The 23,053-nt window shown below is 42.8% G+C and overlaps 1 protein-coding gene across 1 annotated transcript in view; it reads left to right on the forward strand.

The window, feature by feature from the left end:
- Positions 1-23,053, forward strand: part of CPNE4 (copine 4) — a 184,844-nt gene that overhangs the window by 77,761 nt on the left and 84,030 nt on the right. Inside the window, exon 2 of the mRNA XM_040965210.1 lies at positions 17,343-17,522. Within this exon, the coding sequence (XP_040821144.1) occupies positions 17,343-17,522 (180 nt within the window). The remainder of the gene's footprint in view (positions 1-17,342; positions 17,523-23,053) is intronic.

The raw sequence follows: 23,053 nt of genomic DNA on the forward strand, positions 1-23,053 counted from the left end.
GGGGATGCTGCTTGGTGCACCTGCATCCCATATGGTAATATCAATGCAAGCTTCTCTGCTTCTGGTTCCACCCCCTACGGATGCACCCAGGGAGGTAGCAGAGTATACCTCATGTCATTGTTCCCGCTCACTCTATGTGGAAGAGCCAGACGCCGTCCCCGGCTCCTGGGGATGACCTGGCCCCAGCCTGAATCTTGCAAGCACACCTTGGGAAGTCAATCAGCGGAATCACTTTTTTTCTATCTTCCAAGTAACTGAAAACAAAGACTACACATCGTTTAAAACCTGCAAGATCATGACTGATGAATTGACGTAACCCCAGTTCGTTTGTTCAGATGGTTGTGCAGTATCCCACAGCGTGGACTCCAGTGTATGCTCCTGTTCCAGCTCTGCTTTCCAGCGCGCCACAGACCGCACTGCTGTCATATTTTTACATACTTGTGACTTTTCCCCCATAGGGATATGTTTTCAGGTGCAGTACTTCTGGGCTGAAGGGCATATTTACATTTTTAATTTAAATGTCAAATATCTAAAAATAGTCCTTCAGATATCACTAATGGAAATTAAATGATGTATAATTTCACAGTAGAATTTGAACATTCTAAAATAGGAGGGACATTTGAACTTTGTGAATAATTTGTTTATGTCTTTTACTCAGATTTTGGGTGGACTGTTTTCCTGCAACAAATTTGCAATGTTTCATTCTATATTGTGGTATGAGCTTTTTATTTTCTGGATTGCCTGCTACCTGAATTTCTTCTGAGTGTATCATTTATTTCTTTAGTGTTATTTGTAATCATAAAATATGCTTATGTTTTGCATAATCAAATATACCTACTTTTCAAAACCTTGTGTTTCTAGAATTAGAAATGCTTTCTTCCTCCCTCAGTGTACAATTACATAGATTTTCTTGAAATGATTTTTGAGTTTCACTACAAAAGAATTTAATCTCCCCAGATATACTTTTTTTTTAACAATTTCTTGATATTTTTAAAGATTTATTTATTTTTATTAAAAAGATCTACAGAGAGGAGGAGAGGCAGAGAAGATGATCTTCTGTCCAATGATTCACTCCCCAAGTGACCACAATGGCCAGAGCTGAGCCAATCTGAAACCAGGAACCTGGAGCCTCTTCCAGGTCTCCCAGATGGGTGCAGAGTCCCAAGGCTCTGTGCTGTCCTCGACTGCTTTTCAAGGCCACAAGCAAGGAGCTGGATGGGAAGTGGGGCTGCCAGGATTAGAACTGGTGCCTATATGGGATCCCGGAGCGTTCAAGGCAAGAACTTCAGTTGCTAGGCCTCTGTTCCGGGCCCCCCACCCTCCAGATACACATTAAAAAAAAAGGAACAGCTTCAGTGTGGAGTAAGACAAGGTCTTAATTAACTTTTTTCTTAGATTGCTCTACAGCTGAGGATTTACTACATCATTTGTTTCTTTCCACTAAAATAGACTTTTAAAGTTATTAAATTCTCCTTAAGTACTGGCAAATTTTCTGAAATCCTTGCTGTTAGAATAATCGAATTGCTTGTTCCTATATAAAGACCATGTTTATTGAGCCGACATTAGCTTCCTAGTGTGTTTCATTAGTTGTTAAAAAAAAAATCTTCTTCTCATTGATATTTTGTTTTTCTGTTTGTGCTGGGTGGATTCAAGTATATCTTTTTCAATATAAAATTTTGGTCTCTGTCAGTGTTCCATGGGACATCTAGGCCATCTCCTGGACCACAAAGAAGACTGCTCTCATTTCGAACAACTGCAATAAGGCTGAGTATAAGGCAACCACAATCAAATCCAACTGGAGCTTAATAACAGAAAGATGACAGAAAGAACAATCTCCACGTGAAAAACAGCATATTTCTAAATAATCTGCAGGCTGAAACTTGTTATCCCGATGCCAAAACTAGTCTCAAGGGATATAAGGATGGTTTTGAACTGAGTGAAAACAACAATATCAAAATCTCTGGCATGCAATATACACCTCTAAATCTTATGTTCATTTTAGAAAGAGGAAATAGTCTCAAGCCAATGCCACGTTACCATCTCAAGAACCCAGAAAAAATATAGCAAAGTAAACCCAAACAAAAGGAAAGGGATAATAAAGACAGGAACCAAAGTAAGTAAAATTGAAAACAGGAGAGCATTGGAAAAAATCGAGTATGAAAAGAGTGGATTCTTTGAAAAATTAATACAGTTGACTAGCTCTGGAGAAACTGACAAGTAAAAAAGAGGTAAGACACACAGTGGAATGAGGAATGAAGCAAGGGTGTCATTCTACATGCAATAGACATCAAAAGGAAAGTGTGACAATATTACATAGAAGTTTTCATGCATAAACCTAACAATTTAGACAAAATGGCCACTTGGTTAAAAATACAAGCAACAACAGTTAACTCAAAATGAAGTAGGCCATTTGAGTAGCACTATAAATGATAAGAAAAACTGATTTAAAATTCCCCAAAACCATCATGCCAAATGGTTTCACTGGAAAGTTCAACCAAATCTTTAAAGAACCAATTCAAATACAGAATCTCTTCTAGAAAATAGAAGAGGAATGAAAACTCTTTATTTTACTCCAAGTCTTGTGAAATCTGTTACCAAACTAGACAAATGAAATGCTGAAACAAAGATCGATAGTCCGCATGATAACACACGTGCAAGTCCTTAATGTCAACAAATGGATATATAGAAGATTGGTTATATGCCATGACCAAGTGGAGTTCTACCAGGATGCAAGGCTGATTCAGAATTTAAAAATCAGGCAATCCACCTCATAACACAAATGAGCAAAGGAAAAATAACATATTTATACCAGTTGGCAACAGAAAGGCAGAATTTAGTACTCACCTAGGTCAAAACTTTCAAGGTAAAACCAGGCTACCGTATCCACACAAATCTGCAGCTAATATTGCATGTTTTGGTCAAAGCAAAGACAGACCAAGTACACAAGCTTACATATTGCAGGAATCCACTTAAACAACAAAATGGTAGCGGCAGAAACAAAGTAGTGAATTCAGTAGTTCCACAGAGAGTACATTTAGGAGAGCATGGGCGTGGCTTTAGAAGGGCTGTGTGAGCAAGGGCAGGGTAGGGAAGGTCCTCTGGGCCCAATGTCAATCTCCTGGTTACCATCTTGTACTCCAGTTTGGCAGCTTGTCGTCCCAAGGGAAACTCACTAATGGCAGTGTGGGGTCCCTGTGTTATTTCTTATAGTTGAATGTGAATCTACACTGGATTCAAAACGGTTGAAAGATAGAAATAAACTTAGTTAAAAACCTCTTCGTCACTATTATTGGTAGGCTGTTTCTTCTATTTCTACATATTTTTAAAATTAGAAGCCAATAGCTTTTTGAAATTTTAGTATTTGATTGTTAAATTTTATTCTTAGACACGTACCAAGACCCCTTATTAATGCCCATAGACTCTTGATTCTTTATAGATAGAATTAGATATGCAATAGTATAGTTAGCAAAATAGTTTTCTTTTTTTTCAAGTATTGGATGGTTTTTCCAAGTACTGGCTGGTTTTTCAGTTTTTCAGTTTTCCTTCATGCTACTTTCATATAATATTCTAAACAACGTAAACCTGTGGTAATACTAGGCCTTCTTATCTAAATACCAATTTTAATTGTATTGGTATTATGATTCTATTACTTATATTTAGGCTTGATTTGCTTCTACATATTTTAAGTGATTTCTAAATTTTTCTATTAGTATTGTTTTGGCAACCATAACAACCATAAATATGATCATTTTATTTCCCTCTTTAATATGCAGTTAATCATATCGGTACATTTTCTGGTTTTTGCTTTTGCATAATTGTAAAAAAAAAAAAAAACTCTGTTTGACCAGAATGTAGATTTCTATGCATTTCTGGAATTTTTTTCTTGACAGTGTTTTATGTAGAATCTTCACTACTAGGTTACTAAGTGCAGTTATTGTTCCTTTCTTAATGATTTTACTTGTTTATGTGAAAGAGTTAGAGATAAAGGAGAGAGAGAATCTTCCACCCACTGATTGACTTCCCTGACCAGGCCAGGAGCCAGGAGCCAGGAGCTTCACCTGGGGTCTCAGGTGGGTGGCCGAGGTCCCAGGTCTGCGTTGTTTCATGCTGCCCTTCCCAGGCCTTTGGCAGGGAGCAGGATTGGAAATGGAGCAGCTAAGACGTGAACTGGCACCATAGGGGAGATTGGCCTTGCGGGCAGCAGCTTAACCGTTAAACCACCACACATGTTCTTTATCATGTTTTGAATTCGTGGTTTCCCCCTGGAATTAATGGGCCACGTGTCTGGCTGTCTGTATGACCTGGAACAGTTGAAATGACATCAGAATGATGTGTTCTGTAAAGGTGAGATCCATCTCAGCTGAGAGCCCATCTGCTTTGAGCACCTTTGCAGTGGTCGGTCTAAGCACATAATCTAGCTCAGGATTATCTCCAGCTGTTGATCTAGTCAAGCTTTCCACCTCTTCCTAGATAAGTTAGAGTAATTTATAATTCGTTTTAAAAACTTCCCCTTGGGAAATCATGTGCATAGATTCGTTTAATCCTTCCTGTGTCTATGATGGTGTCTCCTTTTTTATCCGTAACCAGACCCCCAGGCATTGGTTTGGATTTATTTTTCAGTGAACCACCTGCTGAATTTACTTTTCCATTTTAATAGTTCATTTGTTTGCCTTCTGTTTTGTTTGGTGTAAGCTTTTATTTTTACTAATAATTCCTCTTAGCCTTTTTTTCTGATTTATTTTGTCTTCTAGTTTCTTAGATGAATATTACTTCTACACTTTTAGGCTTTAAGGCTTATTTAAGCCTAGTTCCCCCCTTCAAATTTTTTTTCATTAAGTTTATAGATTTTAATATTCTTTCATTTGCTTCCTAGGTTGTTCAAAATTTCTTTTTCTTTTTGTTTTTAGTAAAGATTTTCCTCTTTCAGCAGAATAATTATCTAGGAATTTTGGCACCAAAGTAAGTAAGATTTTTGGTCATTTTATTCATTTATATTTTCCCTAGATGTTGTTCAAAGCATATTGTGCTATAAAATCGTCATTTAAATTTTGTTACAATTTACTTGGTACCTACTTCCTAAGCTAATTTACATTGATAGCTCATAGACATAAGGGAAAAGGATGGTTTCCTATTGAATGAATGAAAAGTATATGTGTATGTGAAGGTATATAAACACAGATATGCAAATACATTTGTAAGAGATCTTCAGAAATTATTTGTGGAAGATATGTATTATGAAAAAAATAACTACATGGGTTTCCAGCTTCTATTTTATCAAAATAAGCTTATCTTATAAATTCCATTTCTCTGTAAGCCTTTTGATGTAGCCCTATGTGTATGAATTTATACCCCCACAGCTCCATAAGAAATTGGCTCACGGAGCTATAGAGATGAAGACATCTCAATGCCTGCATTTGGCATTTAGAGATCCAGGACAGCAGATGGTCAGCTTCTAATTCAAGTTCAAAGGCTTGAGAACCAAGAGAGCCCGCAATATGCATTGCAGTCCAAATCTGAATCCAAAGGCACAGAAAACCAATGTGCCAGGAATTTTCCCTCCCTTGGTGCCTATGGGGCCTTCACTGGTGGGGCACTCCCAGTCTGTCCTGGAGAGGGAGCTCGGCTTAGGCTACAGATTGAAGAGTCAATGTTATCTGGAAATACCCTCACACATACGTATAGAATAATGTTAACATCTGGGCACCTGTGGCCCAGTCAGATTAGCACATACTCACCAAGGCTGTGTGACAGTGCCTTCGGCTTCACACATCACATCCTCACACCACAAAGACAGTGTCCAAAGGGACGGATGGAAGACATTTACCCCACACCTATCTTTGTATCAGGGAAGGAAATACATGGTCTCGGCAGTGTTTGATTGCTGCTGCCAATGCTGTTGGCTAGGATGGGATTTTCTGATTAGGTCCTAGCCAACTAGTGACTGACATGTTCAGCCTCTACACTGGGAGGTTGGCTCACCAAGGGAAATGAGCTGTTGGGTATAAGAGTGTCTGCCACATCTCATTTCTGCGTTCATAGACACTCAGATCTGTATTATTTCATAATAAAATACCAAATCTTCTCTGAGCCAAGGGCTTCTTAGTCCCTCACTTTCACATATCCCAGAATCGTAAGATTTTCAGAAAACTTACTTCCCAATTTTTTTCTTTTCTTTTCAAATGAGAACTTGAGCGTATGTTACTCCCATCCCACTGCGTTCTACCTGTTTGGTTTTTCTGAGCTGGCTGAGTACGTTTATTTCTAGACTATTATAAGAATTCGCTTACAAGTTCAGCCCTTCTATCAGAGCATCCGTTCTCAGTTCATTTCTAGCCTGTTGGCTTTTTCTCATTGTTTGATGTGGGCCACAGTGGGCTATTTGTCCAGACCAAGTTCTTGTCTTACGCAAAGGTAAGCATTTACATAGTCACACAGATAGGAGCAGGATGTGTAACAGTGAGGACGAAAGCATGGAAATCACACATGAGTATGGGCCACTCCACATGGAGACACTTGTTTTGAGTGGGCAGTGCACCAGAGGATTTCCCAAGGGGACAAGGAGTGGGGAGAAGACAGAGGGCCTGTGTACAACCCCTGTAGCTGTGGTCCCCAGTGACAGAGCTCCCTCTTGTTGTTGCCACTTTGATGAAGTAAAGAGTGGTGCCTCTTTCATAAGGCACAAAGCCAACTAATCTTAAAAGTTCCCAGTGGAGCTTAATATCCATGTATTTTTGTTGTGTTCCCCCCTGAGTCTTTGATGAAACAGTTACATCCTGAGAAAGGGGACATCTGGATTGACAAGTAGGCAGATAGAATTATGTATAGGGATGTGTAGGGGTTTCCAGCTAGACCACGACTAGCTGTCTAGGTACACAACATCAAGGACAGAACGATCATTAAGAAATGAGGCAGGGAGGGCAGATTTTAAAGATCATACTGAGAAATGAGAAGTTATTGGAAGGTTTTCTTCTAAGGTAAGACTGTGCTTGGGCAGGCATGTTGCATTTTTGTTTTTTTTTGTTGTTGTTTTTATTTTGTTTGTTGAGGAAAAGAGGCAGTCAATGTAATCTGAAGGTTTCTGCCTGAGTCTGTGGGTGGGAGTATGGAGTGGCGTCTGCTGGGCTGGGTAACTTTGCTGCAGGAACTAGAATGGAAAAGGTTATCAGGGGCTCTACACTTAACCTTGGCCAAAAGGCCGAGAAGCGATTGATCAGGAGCTCTGAGCTGTGTCTTAGACCGTGAAATGTTTGTGTGAGTCTCCGGTTCTGTGGGTTGTCATACCTTACCACTGAATGTGCGTGGAGGAGTGTGAGGGTCCTTGGGGACCCCATGGTCCTGAGAGCTTCAGCCTTGCCTTCTGTTCAGCAACAGGGCGGTGGCCCTGAGCTTCTCTTCAGTCAGTCCTGAGAGAAGCCCTCCTTCTGGCATGGGTGCGACTTCACAGGCAAAGCCTGGATACCTAGGAGCCCCTCTAACTCCTTGCTCAGCACTTATTTGGTCCAAAGTTGTGCTTAATTGGCTCAAGGTAGCAGAGCTAGAAATGCATCCCCCTGTTTTTTTCTGGTGATTTGTGGGTGCCTTGGAAAAATGCTTTTGAGGTGGCCCCATGACTTGCCTGGATTGTTCCTGTGTGGTTGAAGTCCAGGACCTTCACACAGCCTACTTGATCCCCAGGGGTGACAGCAAAGAGAAATATCTTGGCTGTCCTTTTTCCCTGGTTCTGTGCTAACTTCCTGGCTGGTTTACCAGAAAATGTATTTCTGTTGCAATAGCGTCATGGGACTCCCAGCCCTCTCTTAATTGCTCTCCACAAAGATCTCTCTGATGTCAATTAGATGCTTAGATAACAAGTTCCCTCTGCTTTGTTCCAAGAAACCAAAGCCTCTTTGGCTGGTTTCTCCACCTGAGCCCTGAACAGAACTCCTGTGCCTCTGCACCAGAAAGAGATGTGTGGCTGTTATTTATGGCAGGACCTGAGATGCCAGTTCAGTAGTTATCATGTTTGTTTATGTTTTATGTGAAACCATGAGCTTGTATGAGATGACCTAGGGAGCACTGTAAACAGAACGTGTGAGGAGTCTGAGAATGAAGCAGACTACAGATCGGAGCTAGATGTCTAGCTGTGCACACACAGATGCAGGCTCCGCCTGTGACCAGGGCACTTGACCACTGGCTCTCTCAGCCCCAGACAGTTCACCTGCAGAAACCGGCACCATTGCAGTACCCCGAGTACCTTGTATACCTGTACCTATGTGCCTCAACTGTCAGGTTGCAGCTTTCATCCATCAGAACTAGAATATGTGTGGCCAAGAAACCAGTTAGCTTTGTGGGCAGGAGATGGGAGGATTCCTGTTCCATTTCAGTTGTTTGCTATTTTTAAAAAATAAATTTGTTAAAATTATTTTCAGTTCATTTGGAAGAGACAAAGAGCTTTTGCATCTTCTGGATGACTCCACCAAATGCCCACAAGAGCCCTGCTAGGCTAAGCGGAAACCAGGAGACCACACCTCTCAACCTGGCTCTCTCACAGAGGGGACAGGGACTCCACTGTTAGAGTCATCGCTTCCTGCCTCCAGAATGCTAATTAGTCAGACTCAGAACGCAAGCACTCTCTTACAGGACACACGCATGCCAAGTGGCACCTTAGCAGCTGCACCAAGTACTATCACTTATGTTTTTTTACTTACTTCTTATGATTTTATTTGAAAAGCAAAGACAGACGGTGTGTTTTCATTCTTGATGAAGAATCCGTGCAAAGCTGAATTGACATTTATATTTGAAATACAGACATAACGGGTGGGGGTAGGATGGAAAAATAAAAACTTAGAGCAAAAAATATGACTTCATAACCAGCACTGCCAGCAGCTGAAGATGTGACTCTGGACAAATTACTTTTTCCAGTGTCATTTCTCATATGCTTAAATGAGGATGTTGGCTGCAACAGCCTTGCTTTACTGTGCTGTCCCAAGCCTTGATGGATACAACACAGGCACAGCAGCATGCAATAAGTGTTCAAGAAATGGCAGCTTCTTTCCTTGGCTGACCTTAGAGGCCAGGAAAAGCAAGTTACATCAACAAAATAATCCCAGCATTCACTTGCTCCTTCTCTACTGGTCTGTATTCCTAGAAGACTTTTTGTGGATACCAGGATTTATTTTAATCAGATGTGGAAAAACATGCAAGGGGCATGGAAGTCATTGTTATTGTTGCAAGAAAGCTGTATACTTTGGGTTGTTTCTCTTGAATTCTCCAATCTGTTGCACTAGGGGCCAGCCTAGCAGCACTTTGTGAAGCCTCATCAGGAGCTTAGCGCAGAACCCACAATGGGCTTTCCAAGAACTGCAGTCATTGTCGATTTGCTTCTTTTTTTTATGATAATAGAAATACTCGGCTCCAAAAAATGTAGGCACGCAGTAAGTATTGTTTAATGATCGCTTTAGGACGATGGTGATGATGGCAGTGATGATGTGTTGGAAAATTTTGCTGCTTGGAAATTTGGCCCCACTCTGCAATAGTTCCTGTCTCTTGTGAATGTTTCAATGGTCTAAGTTTTTCAGTGAACGAACAAAATTATAGACTAATAAGAGTAAACCCACAGTCACAGTAAGAGACTTCACTGAGAGAGGGATCTTGCCAGAAGTATGTATGTATTTAAAGACTGTGTATGTGGACAGTTAAAAATGCTAAGAGAGAGGGCTGATATTGTGCTGTGGTGGGTTAAACTGCTCCCCGAGACAGCACATTCCACATGGGTGCTGTTTGATGCACTGGCTGTAGCACTTCCCATCCAGCTCCTACTGATGTACCGAAGTGGAGGATACCCAAGTTGCTGGAGCCATTACCATCTCTGTGAGAAACCTAGAGAGAGTTATAGGTCCCTGAATTTGCCTGCATCAGATCCTGCTGTTGTGGCCATTTGGGAAGTGAATAACATATGAAAGCTCTCTTTTTCTCTGTGTGTAACTCTGCCTTTCAAATAAATCTTTTGAAAAAGAAAAAAATAGTGGTTGGGAGAAAAAAGAAAGAGAATTTTTATTTTCTCTAATAAAGGCATCATTTTGTGACAGTCCCGTAGAAACTGCCATAAAGATTCATTCTACCCAAGTGGTTGTCAGCGAATTGAAAATCCATTGAGATTAATTTTCTGATTACTGATCCTTTCCATTTATCACAAACTCTGCTGTTTACTGAAAAGAAAAGGAAGAAATGGAAATAGGAGAGGAGGGCTGTACTTGGGAGCTTTACAGCGTGTGCAACTGCGTAAAGCTTCTGGGAGTCGTCATCTGCAACACTGCAGAAATTAGAAGTCTGCCAATCACAGGATAGACACAGCCCCACAAGGTCAGGAGTCCTAGACTGCATCTCCACTCCCCATGTCTTCTCTGAACCCTTGCGTAAGCAGCGTCAACCTTTGAATCGCCAAAGGAAAAATGTTGTCAGTTCCATCATGGTCAGTGAAATAAGCCAGCCCTCAAAGGACAAATATCGTATGTTCTCTCTGACATAAGGCAACCCTCACACAAAATACAAGATCAGTAGATATGTAGGTAAACATGTGTGTACATACAGTCATCTAGAGGAGCTGTACAATTGACAATATCATATCCAGATGTGAAGATGCAATGCAGTATGCACCTCCACTTCCAAATCAAAGATGGACTCCCAGTGAAACTGTTAAATATATCTTCACAGTAGGCTCCTTCATACTCTGCCATTGCCCATGCCTACAATGTCAGGATACACTCAAATAATAGAACGATGAGACTTATGACTGTTTTTGGAGGACTATACTATTGTAATAATATAGGGAAAATCAGTGGGGGGAAAGGACATGAGGGAGTGTTGAGGGGAAATCCCAGAGCCTATGGAACTGTATCATTAACAAATAATTAAATACAAGGAAGTTTTTTGAGGGTTAATAAAGCAACTCATATCTGTGTAACAAGGGCTGAAGGACTGGGCACTGGCTATTGTGTCACCATGGACAGTTAGTCCAGGGATGAAGTTTTAGTGATATTACCATGGTCACTATCCTAGATTTGTACTAAACAAAGCCTCATTGCACAGAAGAGAGAGGCCAGGCAGACCTTCTGAGTCCCAGACAAAGCCAGTTATCTCCGTCACTGCATCTTCTAACTTCTCAGAGTTTTGTGATTTGGGTGGAATGCTCTTTACCTAAGATGCTAGGGACCAGAATTGGCTTTATTGTTTTCAAGATTTTGGAATAATTGCACGTATATAATGAGGTATCTTGGGGATAAGACCCAAATCTAAACATGAATTCACTTAAGTTTCATGTATACCTTGTACATACTGCTTATAAGTACTTTTACAGGATATTTTTAATGCACTTATGTTTTAATAGTGACCCAGTATGTCAGGTCAGTTATGAAATGTTTCATTGTAGCATTGCTTCTACATTCAAAATATTTCAAATTTTTGGAGCAATTTGAATTTTTAGACTCGAGATGCTCAATCTATGATAAAAAGGTGTTGATAACTTGGGCTTGGCTTCATATAGAAGCTGAGCATTTGATTGAACGTAGGGGAGCAGAATAGATGTAGGAGGTGTGGGCCTGTGCAAGTTAGTGAGTGAATTTATCAGCTTTTCCCTTGTTTGTTATTTTAATGCAGGCATGCTGAGCAAACAATATGTTTTTGGCACCTTGCTGGGTGTGGGATGCCTAAGACTACTTGTGTCTGACTTCTTTGCCCTTAAAACATTCCACGGAGAGACAGAAAAAAAAAAAGTTTGGACAGACTTGAAACGGTAAAGCATCTATTTCATGGAGGATTCCTCAGAGCCTTTCTCGTGCGTTCTGCACGGTGATGGTCAAAGGCAAGGGCTCCCGTATCTTGGTTGACTGCAGGATGCCTCCCTTCCAGAAGCTGCTAGGAGGCACGATTCTAAAACACTGCTGTGCAGAGGCCCAGCAGTGACTCCTGACCATGTAGTCTTTATAGTAAGGCACCTGGGCTACCCCATTTCCTGGTGTGGCCCCATTCCATAGTGTTTCCTCCTCAGGAGATTTTTTTTAAGAATGTTGTTTGGATGTTGCTAAGCCCCAGATACTGTAGGCAACCTGTTTGGTGTTATGAGACCAAGACCTGCACTTAGAGACAGGGGCCCTTAGCCAGGTCCATTCTTTGGTTGCCAGTATGTAGCTATAGAAAGTGGAGGATGCCATTTTAGCAGGATACCTAGGCTAGCCCATTTCCTGAGAGTCTGAAAATCAGCTTCTTCCATCAACACTGAAGCACAGGAACAGATGAGAAATTATATACCTGTGACACCAGAGTCGTCCTTACCCCTGCTGCGCCCAAGGCAGGCATGACTGAGTGATCAGTCTGCCTCAATCAGCGATGGCTTCAGGTAGTTTCCACTAATCACTCATTGGAGAGGCAGAGTGAAATCTGCTGTCATTCCCAGGCTTGATGAACCCTGCAATTTTGAGATCTGAGATTGCTGCTATCAATAACACACATCTAAACAAGTGTCGGAGAGAGGTATGCATTCCCTAAATAATAGCAGTGTCACGGCACAGAGTCGTAGGCCATGTGTTCCTCCCCGCTCTCCCCACTCCTTCAGCATTTGGAGAAGGTATGTTTGAATCCTGTGACTGACTCAGTTTGGACAGTTGGGAATCAGAAGATTAAATAGTGACTATTCTCAAAGAATCAGAGGAGAGGGAGTTAGGGAACTTAGGGAAGTTGACCCAAGCCATAGGACAGCCCCCACTACATCATGCTCCCATGGGGTTGCCTACTGTGGGACAGGGAAAAGGGAGACAGCCACAGCTAGCTCACTACAGTCTGCTTGCTTGCTTGCTTGGTAAGCATGTCATTCTTGGTCTGTATATGCCACATCTGGCAGTATTTTCAAACATTGGCTAATAACAACAAGTCAAGACTCCTCAGTCAGTCTTGGATGACCTTTCTGGAGGACTGCAGCTGTGGCAGCAAGATGAAATGGGTGGGGATGTCCTATTAATAACCAACATCTGAGTGAAGTGCAAATTGCTTTACACTTGTGTGGGATTCGCCTCGAAGCTCCCATATGCTGAGGATTTGACTGTCATTACAGACTAGAGTGACTGGGATCTGACACGTTTCTGCACCTGGTCTGGGCAGGCAGCCATGACTTTTGCAAGGCAGTGGCTGCAGAAGGGCTAGTACAAGACAGTTGATTTAGAACTAAAAAAAAAAAATGCTTTGTGTAGTTGTAAATGCACCCTGGGGTATGTGTCATTCTTCATTGGGAAACCTAGGAAAAATAAACTCAAACGCAATCAGGTTTTTTGGAGTTATGGCCCAAGTTTGAACTCTTGCCTTCAGTTCCTCTCCACCAGTCACATATCCCCTGCTAGTTCTCAGTCCTCTGAAGCTGCAGCTCTTGTTATCCCTGAGAACAGATGTCCATCGTGTGTCTGGTCTTGGGCTGTGCCTTGTCCCACACATAATCCATTTTTTAAAGACACGGTGTTTGTTTCTCCAATCTGCCCAATGGATAAACCAAATCTCCAAGGCTACAACCAGAGCCCTGTTGATGAAGTTGCCCCATCAGTTCCACATTTCACATCTGTGTCTGATTTATTCATTACTTTGACTATACAGTTTAGGAGGAAAAGCTTCTGATTTACATAACTAAGTAGTGGAATGACCAAATGCACAGAATAGGGATCAGAGCTCACCTCTGCTGCTTACAAAGAGGTGTAAAATTGGCCAAGTTGTGGGGTCTGTCTGTGTTTCAGGAAGAGAGGGTAATATTAGTACTTAAGTCACAGAGTTGGCATGAGGGTGCAAAGCAAGCACCTGCCAACAGGCTTGGTTAGCCACTTCATCAAAGAAGACATACAGATGGCAAATAAGCATATGAAACAACACTCCACATGATTAATTTTAGGAAAATGCAAATTAAAACCACAATGAGACACCATCACCCACCTGTTAAAACCCGCAGTTAGACAAACACCTCTTTCATCCCTAGATATTTATCCCAACGAAGAAATTGGATACATGCATACAAAAAGGTTTTTTTTTCCTCTTGGGGTGCCTGTGACAAAAGAAAAAATGGTCACTTTTATAAATCAAATTACTACATTAAAAATAGTTTAGGTGAGATTTTTCAAAGAGCATTTCATTTAAAAATCAACGTTTAATGGATGGATCTGTCGCCACCCATAACCCACATACATCTGAGAATTCCTATGAGCACATAAGGATCAAACTGAGCTTCCTCACATGGCTGCTGTAAGGGTGCTTTTGCAGCTGGACATGAACATATCCTGTGACCATGAAGTGATGTGAATGGACCAGTCTTGATAACGAGGGAGGACCCAAGATGAGCACTCACATTTTCAGACTGCAGAAAGCCTGCAAGACGAAAGAAAACCAATCACACCTCACAGGGATAGATGCACAATGCCTTATTTCCCCAATGCAAGTGTTCCTGCATCAGAATTGCCTAGGATACTTGGAAAAAATGTAGAAATCTGGGTCCTGCCCTACACTCAGTGAGTCAGAATCACCGTGGACAGGGAATAGGAATTTGAACTTTTAGAGAGAGCTGATGCATGTGGTAGCTACAACCGGAGGATGATGCCTTGACCTTAAACCCTCTCCATGAAGCACATGTGTTGTCCCTGTTTCTTGTACAGGTGACACGTGCTGCAGCCTCCCCGAAAGGCAATGATCCCTGTGGTGAGAGGGAGCGCAGAGTGCTTGGAAATAACTCTCGGATACGCATCAGCATTGCCAGCTCTCCCTCAGCATTGCTGCCTTCTTTTCCTTAGGGTTACACTTCAAGATTTTCACTAATCCTGTATCGGTCCTTGTAACTTATCTGGTGGTAATGCAAATGCATGCGTGTCATTTCTTTCCATCTTGTCATTTCCTTGAAAACACCAAGTCACTCAGAATTGCATGGTGGCAGCTTACCTTGGAGAGTGCGTCTGAGGTGTGTGCCTTGAACTTTATAGCTGCGTGGGAACATAAATTGGAAATCAGGAAGTGAGAAGTAAAAAAGTGAAAAACAGGATTGGTGCACACTGCCGCTTGGTGCCGCTCAGGCTGGTGAGAACACGGAGCAAAGACGTCAGCTCCGTCTCCTGTCTTCTCGTTGGAAACAGCCCGGATTGTCTTCTTCTGTCCACAAGGAGAGGGAATAAGAACCTCAGATCCATCTCTAACTTGCTTCTTCAGTTATTTTGAATTTTTTTTTGTCAAAAGGCACTGCATAAATATCTGTAAATGTCATCACAGGACTCGCTAGTGCATTTGGAGCTCTAGGAGCCACATAAGGCAAGAATGTTGGAAGACACTGGGAGGACTGCTGGGGGGACACCCTGAGAGGTGCACCTTACGTGGTTGCCATGTAGTAATGTGGCCCTCAGTTGCCAGATATTCAGATTGTTTTTACAGAAGACACAAGATTTCCAGATGTTTTTTTTTTCCAAGAAAGAAGCACACCAAAATCAAATTCCTCTTTCATTTGCAAAATGAGGAGGAAAATACATTGACTAGGACAAATGAAAACCTCCAAGCCACTTTACACTTTCTGACTGACTGTTGGTGACCTCTGAATTATATACTGTTACTCAGAACCACGATCTTAGAACAACTGAAAGAAAATTGGGCCAGTGCGGAACACCATTTTACCCATCCAGTCATCCTTCGGCATCATCAGCCCCTTCCCACTCGAATCATTATAGAAGGATGTGAAACTCAGCTCAAATACAAGCTTGGTTTTCATGGGAAGCTGGATAGTTCAGGAACCGTAGGTCCAAACAGTAACTTGCAAAATTCCATTCAACACCAGCCTGAAGGTTAGTTTTCCATCTGCTTTAGTTTTCTGTTAGACAGGGACATTCTGAGGACACCTGGGTTTTCCATCCCATCAAGCACAAGAGTCTGTATTCCTGAAAGGACGCCTTCTCTCAGTCAAAGTGGGGCATAGGAAGGGCCAGGACTAAGGACAGAGCATTGAACTCAAGAGTATAAGGTCAGAAAGAAGCAATATCAAATTGTCTTTGCTGGGAAGCATGGGCACATGTGATGTGGTCAAAGATTGCCTTCCCTTAATTTTCATGAAAGACCCTTTCCTTTTATTTATTTAAAAATGAAGAAATGATTCTCACGGTCGGTGCTACTGAGTGATTCTTAGGAAGTATCTGATATGCCAGGTTTCTATTTGCGTCTAGGCTGTAAGCTGTAACTGACTTATAAAATGTGAAGAAGACATCTCCAGTTGAGAGATGTTGTGGGAGCTTGAGTTATCTTCAACTTGGTCCTTTCAAATTTCTAGTAATATGAATGATGTCCTGCATTATTATTTGTTACCATGGGGTGGGTTTGGGGAGGGGAATCTAGTGGTAAGAATCCCAGCAGAAAATTGGCAGGGTAACCAGAGATTTTAACCTAAGAATCTACCCTGTCCTGCCTAGAGAGGAGCAATTTACAGGACGTGGATAGGCAAGAGGAGCAACAGGGTGCAAGAGGCATCTGGAAGTTCAGAAGCATCACCAGAACACCTTTACCCACCCTCACTCTAGAGGGGCAGGAGTAAGGAGGAGCATGGCTCAGTTAACAAACCATGTGCAAGAGCTCCTGCAGTGGGAGTCAGCTAGCAGGATCCGCCTGGGAGGAAGCATCCCTGCCCCACCCTGCCCTGCCTTAGTCTGATCCTGCCGACTCCTCCCTGGGACTGACTCAGAACCCACAACAGAGAGGACAAGGAAACCCACGGGATCCATTGCACTGGGGTCAGCTGCCTGGGTCTCAGAGTAGAGCTGAAAGTGGCGGGGATGAGTCCTAGGAAGAAAATGGAGGAAACAGTGGTCCATGGCATTGAGCAGCAGGTAAACATTGTACACATAATAAAGGGCATACTTGAGCCCCGATGTAGTTGTCTTCTTTTCTGTTTCAGTATGCTTGGAATCAAAGGTTAGAAAATTTGTATTGAGTGGGAGTTGCTTATGGTGCCATTTTTCTATTACTGTGCCCATCAGGCATCACTAATTGATTGCAGATTTCTTTCCTTCCGATCCCAGATGAGACCACAAGCTTTCATCCTGGGTCCAGGCAGCCGTGAATGATTGACACGTCTCTCCCTGTCAGCAAGTGATACAGCGTGCTTTAAATATTCAAACGGGAAGCTTCACATTCTTTATAATGCCTAATGAGAGTTTCCTCTTGACACGTACCTCACGCTCTGAAGGAATTGCCTTATAGACTTTTGAATTGCCCACCTGCTTCATGGAGAGCATTCCTGGTTTGGAAGAAGCCAGGAGACCACCCCACTTATAAAAAGTCCTGATGAGCCTTCTCTTTCTCACCCTTTTCAGGTTGACCGGACAGAAGTGATCCGCACCTGCATAAACCCAGTGTACTCCAAGCTGTTTACTGTGGACTTCTACTTCGAAGAGGTGCAGCGCCTGCGGTTTGAAGTCCATGACATTAGCAGTAACCACAATGGGCTGAAGGAGGCCGACTTCCTTGGTGGCATGGAGTGCACACTTGGACAGGTGTGTTAACAAGTGTCCCGTTTCTTTTTCCCCTTGTCATCCTCTCCCCTTATCTATTACTGCCTTCTTTCTTGCATTGATTTTGTTTTCTTTCATATGTAGTCTTAGACAGTTTTCCAGGGACTGTCAGGTTTGTAATATGTATATAGGAACCTGCAAATCTGAGAAATTACTTGGCAAAATTAATGCTTTTCTCTTCAGAATGTCCTCATGGCCTCTGTCATTGATTCAGCAATCAGTTATTGAATGTTTAGTATGTGTCTGGCTTCGTGCTCATCTGTGTCTGCCAAGGGGCCACATGTCTCATAGTAAGTTCCCGTCTTCCAACTCAACTGTGACAGCTTCTACACAGAGTGTATTTCCCATTCGCATTTATCCCAAGTTTTTGATGCCAAAAACAACCTAAGATAGAGACTAAATAGATACTTGGTGAATGAATAAGTGGTTTTACTTAATTCTCACAGTGACAATGCAAAATGAATAACATTCGCATACACATTTAACTAGTGAAAAAAAAACAGATTTAGAGAGGTTAAGTGACTTGTGGAATCCCCACCTAGAAAGTGACAGAGCTGGGACTCTGCCAAGTCAGGCACCATCATTTCGCTTCTCTATTTTTTTTTTTGTTTGTTTCTTCTTTTTTTGTTGTTTGTTTCTTTTTCTCATTCTCATTTCTCTTTGTCTTTCCTTTTTTTCCTTCATTTCTTCCTTTCTTTGCCTTTCTTTCTTTTCATTCTTTTCCTTCCTTCCTTCCTTCCTTACCTTTTTTCTGTTTCTTAACTGCTGTGCCCAGAACTTTATCTCTGCATGTAGAAACAGTCCTTGTGCCTAGAAAGTTGGCAGTCTCACTAGATTAGGCATGATGCATGCACCTCAATTAGAGTAATTCATGACACAATCTACTGGGCTCTAAATCTAGAACTGTAAGCTTTCATGGAATGGAACACTTTTCTGATGGGCAAAGTCGACAAACAGATTGTGAGACCAAACTGAAAAATGTTGTCCAGGGACTGAAGAAATAAGAAAGGCCTTGCAAATGAGAAGCCGTAAGTGAGGCATAGAGGTCAGGCCCAGTGTCGGTGTGGCAGTGCGATGAGAGGGAGAAGATCCATTTTCACTGAGTCGAGGTCAGCTGCTGATTTACAGTGGAAATAATGAAACCCAAGCCTCAGAGCCCCTCACTTAGGTGGGCACTTTCCAAGGCTCTGTGTCATATTTTGCTTTTTGTTCTTGTCCTTGTATCTTCAAAGAAAGATTCCAAGTTATTTAAGCCTCAATCCCCACAAAACTCAGATTCCTCCCCTCTTGAGGTAAGGGACTGGTTGAAGAATTTGTGAAAACCAGTCTGACTGGTAAAGAGATGCAAGTAGGCGAGTTTGCCTCCGTTTACCCTGCTGCAGGCTACTTCCCACTGGCAGTGAGCACCAAGTGACAATGCAGTGTCCTTGTACTCCAGCAAATGCAGAGGTTGATTTCATAAGACTTTTCCTTACTTCGTTAATGAGAGCTAAAATCCTAAAGTGGATATAGGGTTAAGGAGAGAGAACCTGGGATATGTTCTTTTAGGCTAATGCCTCTGCTGGTTGTTAAAAAGGGTTGATGATGGTGGTGGTAAATCATTGTAGGGTCATACCTGATAAGAGTGCCCAATAAATAGATATTGAATGGATGAACAAATTGTGGCTTTACAGATATGAATTAGCCATGCCAAGATTCCCCTTCTGGCAGTGGTCTTCCATCTCAGGTATACAACTTGTATTTTGTCAATATTGTTCCATGTGGGGTCATACAGGTAAAAGATCTTTTTCACCAACGTTTGGATTTTTTTTCCTGTGTGAGTGACCCTCAGAGTTTGTCTTTAGTCTGCCAGCAACTTATCTTTCCCAAAACCAGTAAGTCCTTAACCTTCTACATTAAGCTGTTTATTGTAATAGCGCCAATGAAGTAGTCATGGGCCAACAGCATTGTCCCTGCCCTCAAGCATGTCACATTCTAGTTGGGCTAAATAAAGCTAATAATTACACAAAGATATCATCCTACACCTCATTAAGGAGGAGAACACAGAACAGGACCAACTTCAGGACAGGAAGTCAAAGGAGGCTTTCTAAGAGAAACCTCTAGCGACATTTCCACTGAAACTAGAAGGGAGAGTGGAGGCACATAAGGAGGAAAGAAAGAGGAAAGAAGCAGATGGGAAGGTGCAGAGCCTCTGGATTCAGGAAGGAGCGTGGCATATGGTACAGAACATCTTTCCATGAAGCCGGCTCTTCAACAGGAGATTAAACACAGTGAAGGAAACTCCATGATGGAGCTAACAAATGAGACAGGGCAAGGCAGGAGCCCACCAAGGTTGGGTATCCAGTCAGATACCACAGTGAGCCAGGGGAGCTCAGGTATGCTTGGAAATTCTGGAAGCTGATAAAAATCAAATGCAAAATCACAGTCTTGCCCCAAGGTTGAGGAAAGTGGCATGAGGTTATGTGGTGCCATCCGTTGTTGATTGAGGTAATTCTGTTCCTAAGGTGGGCTCTGTGTGCTGACTGCCTGGGCAGAAAGATGAGCTGCAGAGATCACCAGAGGGCAATAAGTAAAGACGTTTGAGAGACTGGTGGCCAGAAGTTAGTGGTGTGCACTCAGGTCGGGGTTCCGGGCTAAGGGCGGGTCCTGACAGCACCTTTGCGCTGTCTGTCCAACACCAAGTCAGCAGCTTTCTGAGATGTCAGACCCTGATCAGTTTCAGATCATTTCCTAGCATGAAGCCATGTAGGCAATAACCCTATCCCTTGCCCAAGAGTAAATTCTAGATGCTCATGGGCAATCACATAATTCCTATCCTCTTTGGTTTAGAGGCCGCAGTTGCAGCTACCAAAAATGAGAACTTTTCTTGGAAGCTGTTCTAGAATGAAAGAAGACACACATGTAAAGAAGCAATTCCTCTCTTTCATTGATTTCTGGGACCATCATGGCCACCTTGCATCTAGACGAGGGCTGAGAGTGGTATTATGGAGATAGGAACCCAACGGAGAGGAGACACAGGCTGACAGATTGCATCTGGAGCCTGCTCTGTCTGCGGGCTGCTTCTCAGGGAGCATGAATGTCAGAGCAAGCTGCTGCGACAGAATTTTCAATGTCTTGAGCTAAAAGCACGGTGATTGATGTGCCAGGTAGGAGGAAGGGAAAGAAGATGCAACTGGCTTGGGGTGGGGTGAATGAAGGGAAACTGAACTTTGCCGTTAATGTTCCCAACCTTTCGGGGTGAAGATCATGCATGTGGAGAGGGGGTCCCTGAGGGTCAGATGACAAGTAGTTCTTTGAGATCTGTTCCGGGGCTTTTGAAAGAGTTTCCACACCAGTCATCTCAGTTGTCCCCTGGTGGGTGTCATTGTTCACACATTGCAGTTGAGAGAACTGAGGATCAGAAAGATTCAATATCTTCAGAGAGCTGAAACCAGAAATCTGGAGCGTTTGGTCGTTAATCCAGAGCTTTCTTCTGCTGTGAGCTAGGGAAGGATTAAGTGAGGATCTGTTCTGGCAACTTTTGGAAGGTCATGGCTCAGATGGAAACCAGTCAGCACAAGTCAGAGCTGCTTGGTGTTGCCTTCAGGACCTTGCTTCACCTCCAGGCACATGCCAGCTTCTCTGAGCACCTTGCAAATGCACTGGCAACCTCCCTCTCATTTTGTTGGCCATGTGATCTGTGGAATTAGCCTTTCCCACACTTTAGAGCTGAACAACAATTCAATTAAACCAAAAGATTCCAATTTTGTGGCTGCAGTGTAAAGATATATAACTGTTTTTAAACCATAATTGTTTCATTCATTGATTCATTGTTGTAACAGACACCTGTCAAGTGCACTGCCATTGGCCAAGTACTGTGGTAGGTACTAGAAGCAATAAGATGAAAAAGACAGAGGCCTGGCCCCAGAGGTACAAACCAACAACTAAATAAATGCACATTACCAAATACCACAATAACAAGGTGTTTCAGGAATTGCAAGATAAAGACTTAGCTCTGTTGAGCAAAAGGACTCTGGACTTGAGTCTCCGAGGATGAGTAGGAATTCCTCAGCAGAAAGAAGAGACAGGGAACTCTGGGCAAAGTGACCAGCACGTGCGGAGACAAGGTAGTGTAGGAGGTAGTGCAGGACAGGCTGACTGGCCATATGAGGGAAAGCAAAAGTTAGAGGATACAGGACAGGAAGGAGAGCCAGACTAGATTTCCTCTAAAGTTTGGACAGCCTAGATCCAATGTTTTGAGACCATGGTCACTATAGAAAGGACAAAATATAGATGCACAGCCTGGGAGGGTTGTACTGGTATGCCTGCAAAGGGTGGAGATGGCCGGGTGGTATAGAGGCAAGGCAATCTGGAAACTAGTGCAGTAACAGAGCATAGGTGAGGGGGCTGCAGCAGTGGAAGCTGGGAAAAGGGGCCCACTGTGTGGGAGCAGAATCATAGGCTATGAGACTGCAGGGAATGGCTGGCACGTTCTGGCTTTGGTACAGGAAGAGCAATTCGGTTGTCTTTGAAGGGACTCCCATGTGGAGCTGGGTGGGGAAAGACTGGAATGAGATGCCAACCTGTCAAGCTCACTGTCTGGAGCAAATCAAGAGGAGGTTACCAGGTAGCTGTGGACTGTGTGCATCTGGAGCAGACGGTAGAGATGTGGGAGCTGGTTCCCCCCAGGTGTCGGCAGCATGAAAGTGGATGCAATCCTGAAGAACACTGTTTGATTTCTATTTTTGGAAGGGAACTTATTGAACATTCCACATTTGAACAAATCATGGAGGATTTTTTAAAACATCATTGAATGTAGAAGAACATCTTTCTCTGTTTTATTTTAAAGTGAGGATTTAATGACTTAGAATTCATGGAGCCTCTGGTGGGTGTTTTGTGCCTGTAGAAACGTGGCAGGCAGGTGCCTTGGTACAAAGAGTGTGGTGTGAAGGTCAGACAGAACGCCTTCACCCTCCAGTTTCATGGGTTGCAACATTTGGTGTGAGAAATGTGAGATTGCCTGTCTTCTCTAGGTTGCTGTTTCTTGTCTAACCAAGCAAACAGCTTTTTCTTCCATTCCAATAGTGAGAGAACATCTCTTCTCTGTACACTGCTTTGATAGGCCCCATTGGCAAGAGGCCGGGAAAGCTGAGTGGCTTTGGGGACACAAGAAGGCCTAGATCGTGACACTCAGACACTTGGCTTATGTGGCCTGGTAAATGGGTCGAGTCCCGGTGGAGCTGCTCTACAGATGCTTGTCCAGAGGAAAATTCCTGCAGTGATTTACGCCTAACATTTTTTTTTTGTTGCAAACTGGGAGATTTAAAGACCACAGCCTGCAAGGCATGCGGTGGGGAGCAAGTGAAGGCATGTGTACAACGTGATGCCTGGCATGCTGAACGTGCCCAGAGGGCCAGTGGGTGGCAGCTGCAGTGGCTGCAATAAACACCCAGAAGGCTGCAGGAGGTTGGCACCTGCTAGCACCACCACTGTTTTCAGACTCTGGGTGGACTTTGGGAACGGGAAACCCTGTA

This window comes from Ochotona curzoniae, unplaced genomic scaffold (genome assembly GCF_017591425.1).
Source record: "Ochotona curzoniae isolate NIBS_2020 unplaced genomic scaffold, NIBS_Ocur_1.0 contig_1302, whole genome shotgun sequence".
Classification (NCBI taxonomy): domain Eukaryota; kingdom Metazoa; phylum Chordata; class Mammalia; order Lagomorpha; family Ochotonidae; genus Ochotona; species Ochotona curzoniae.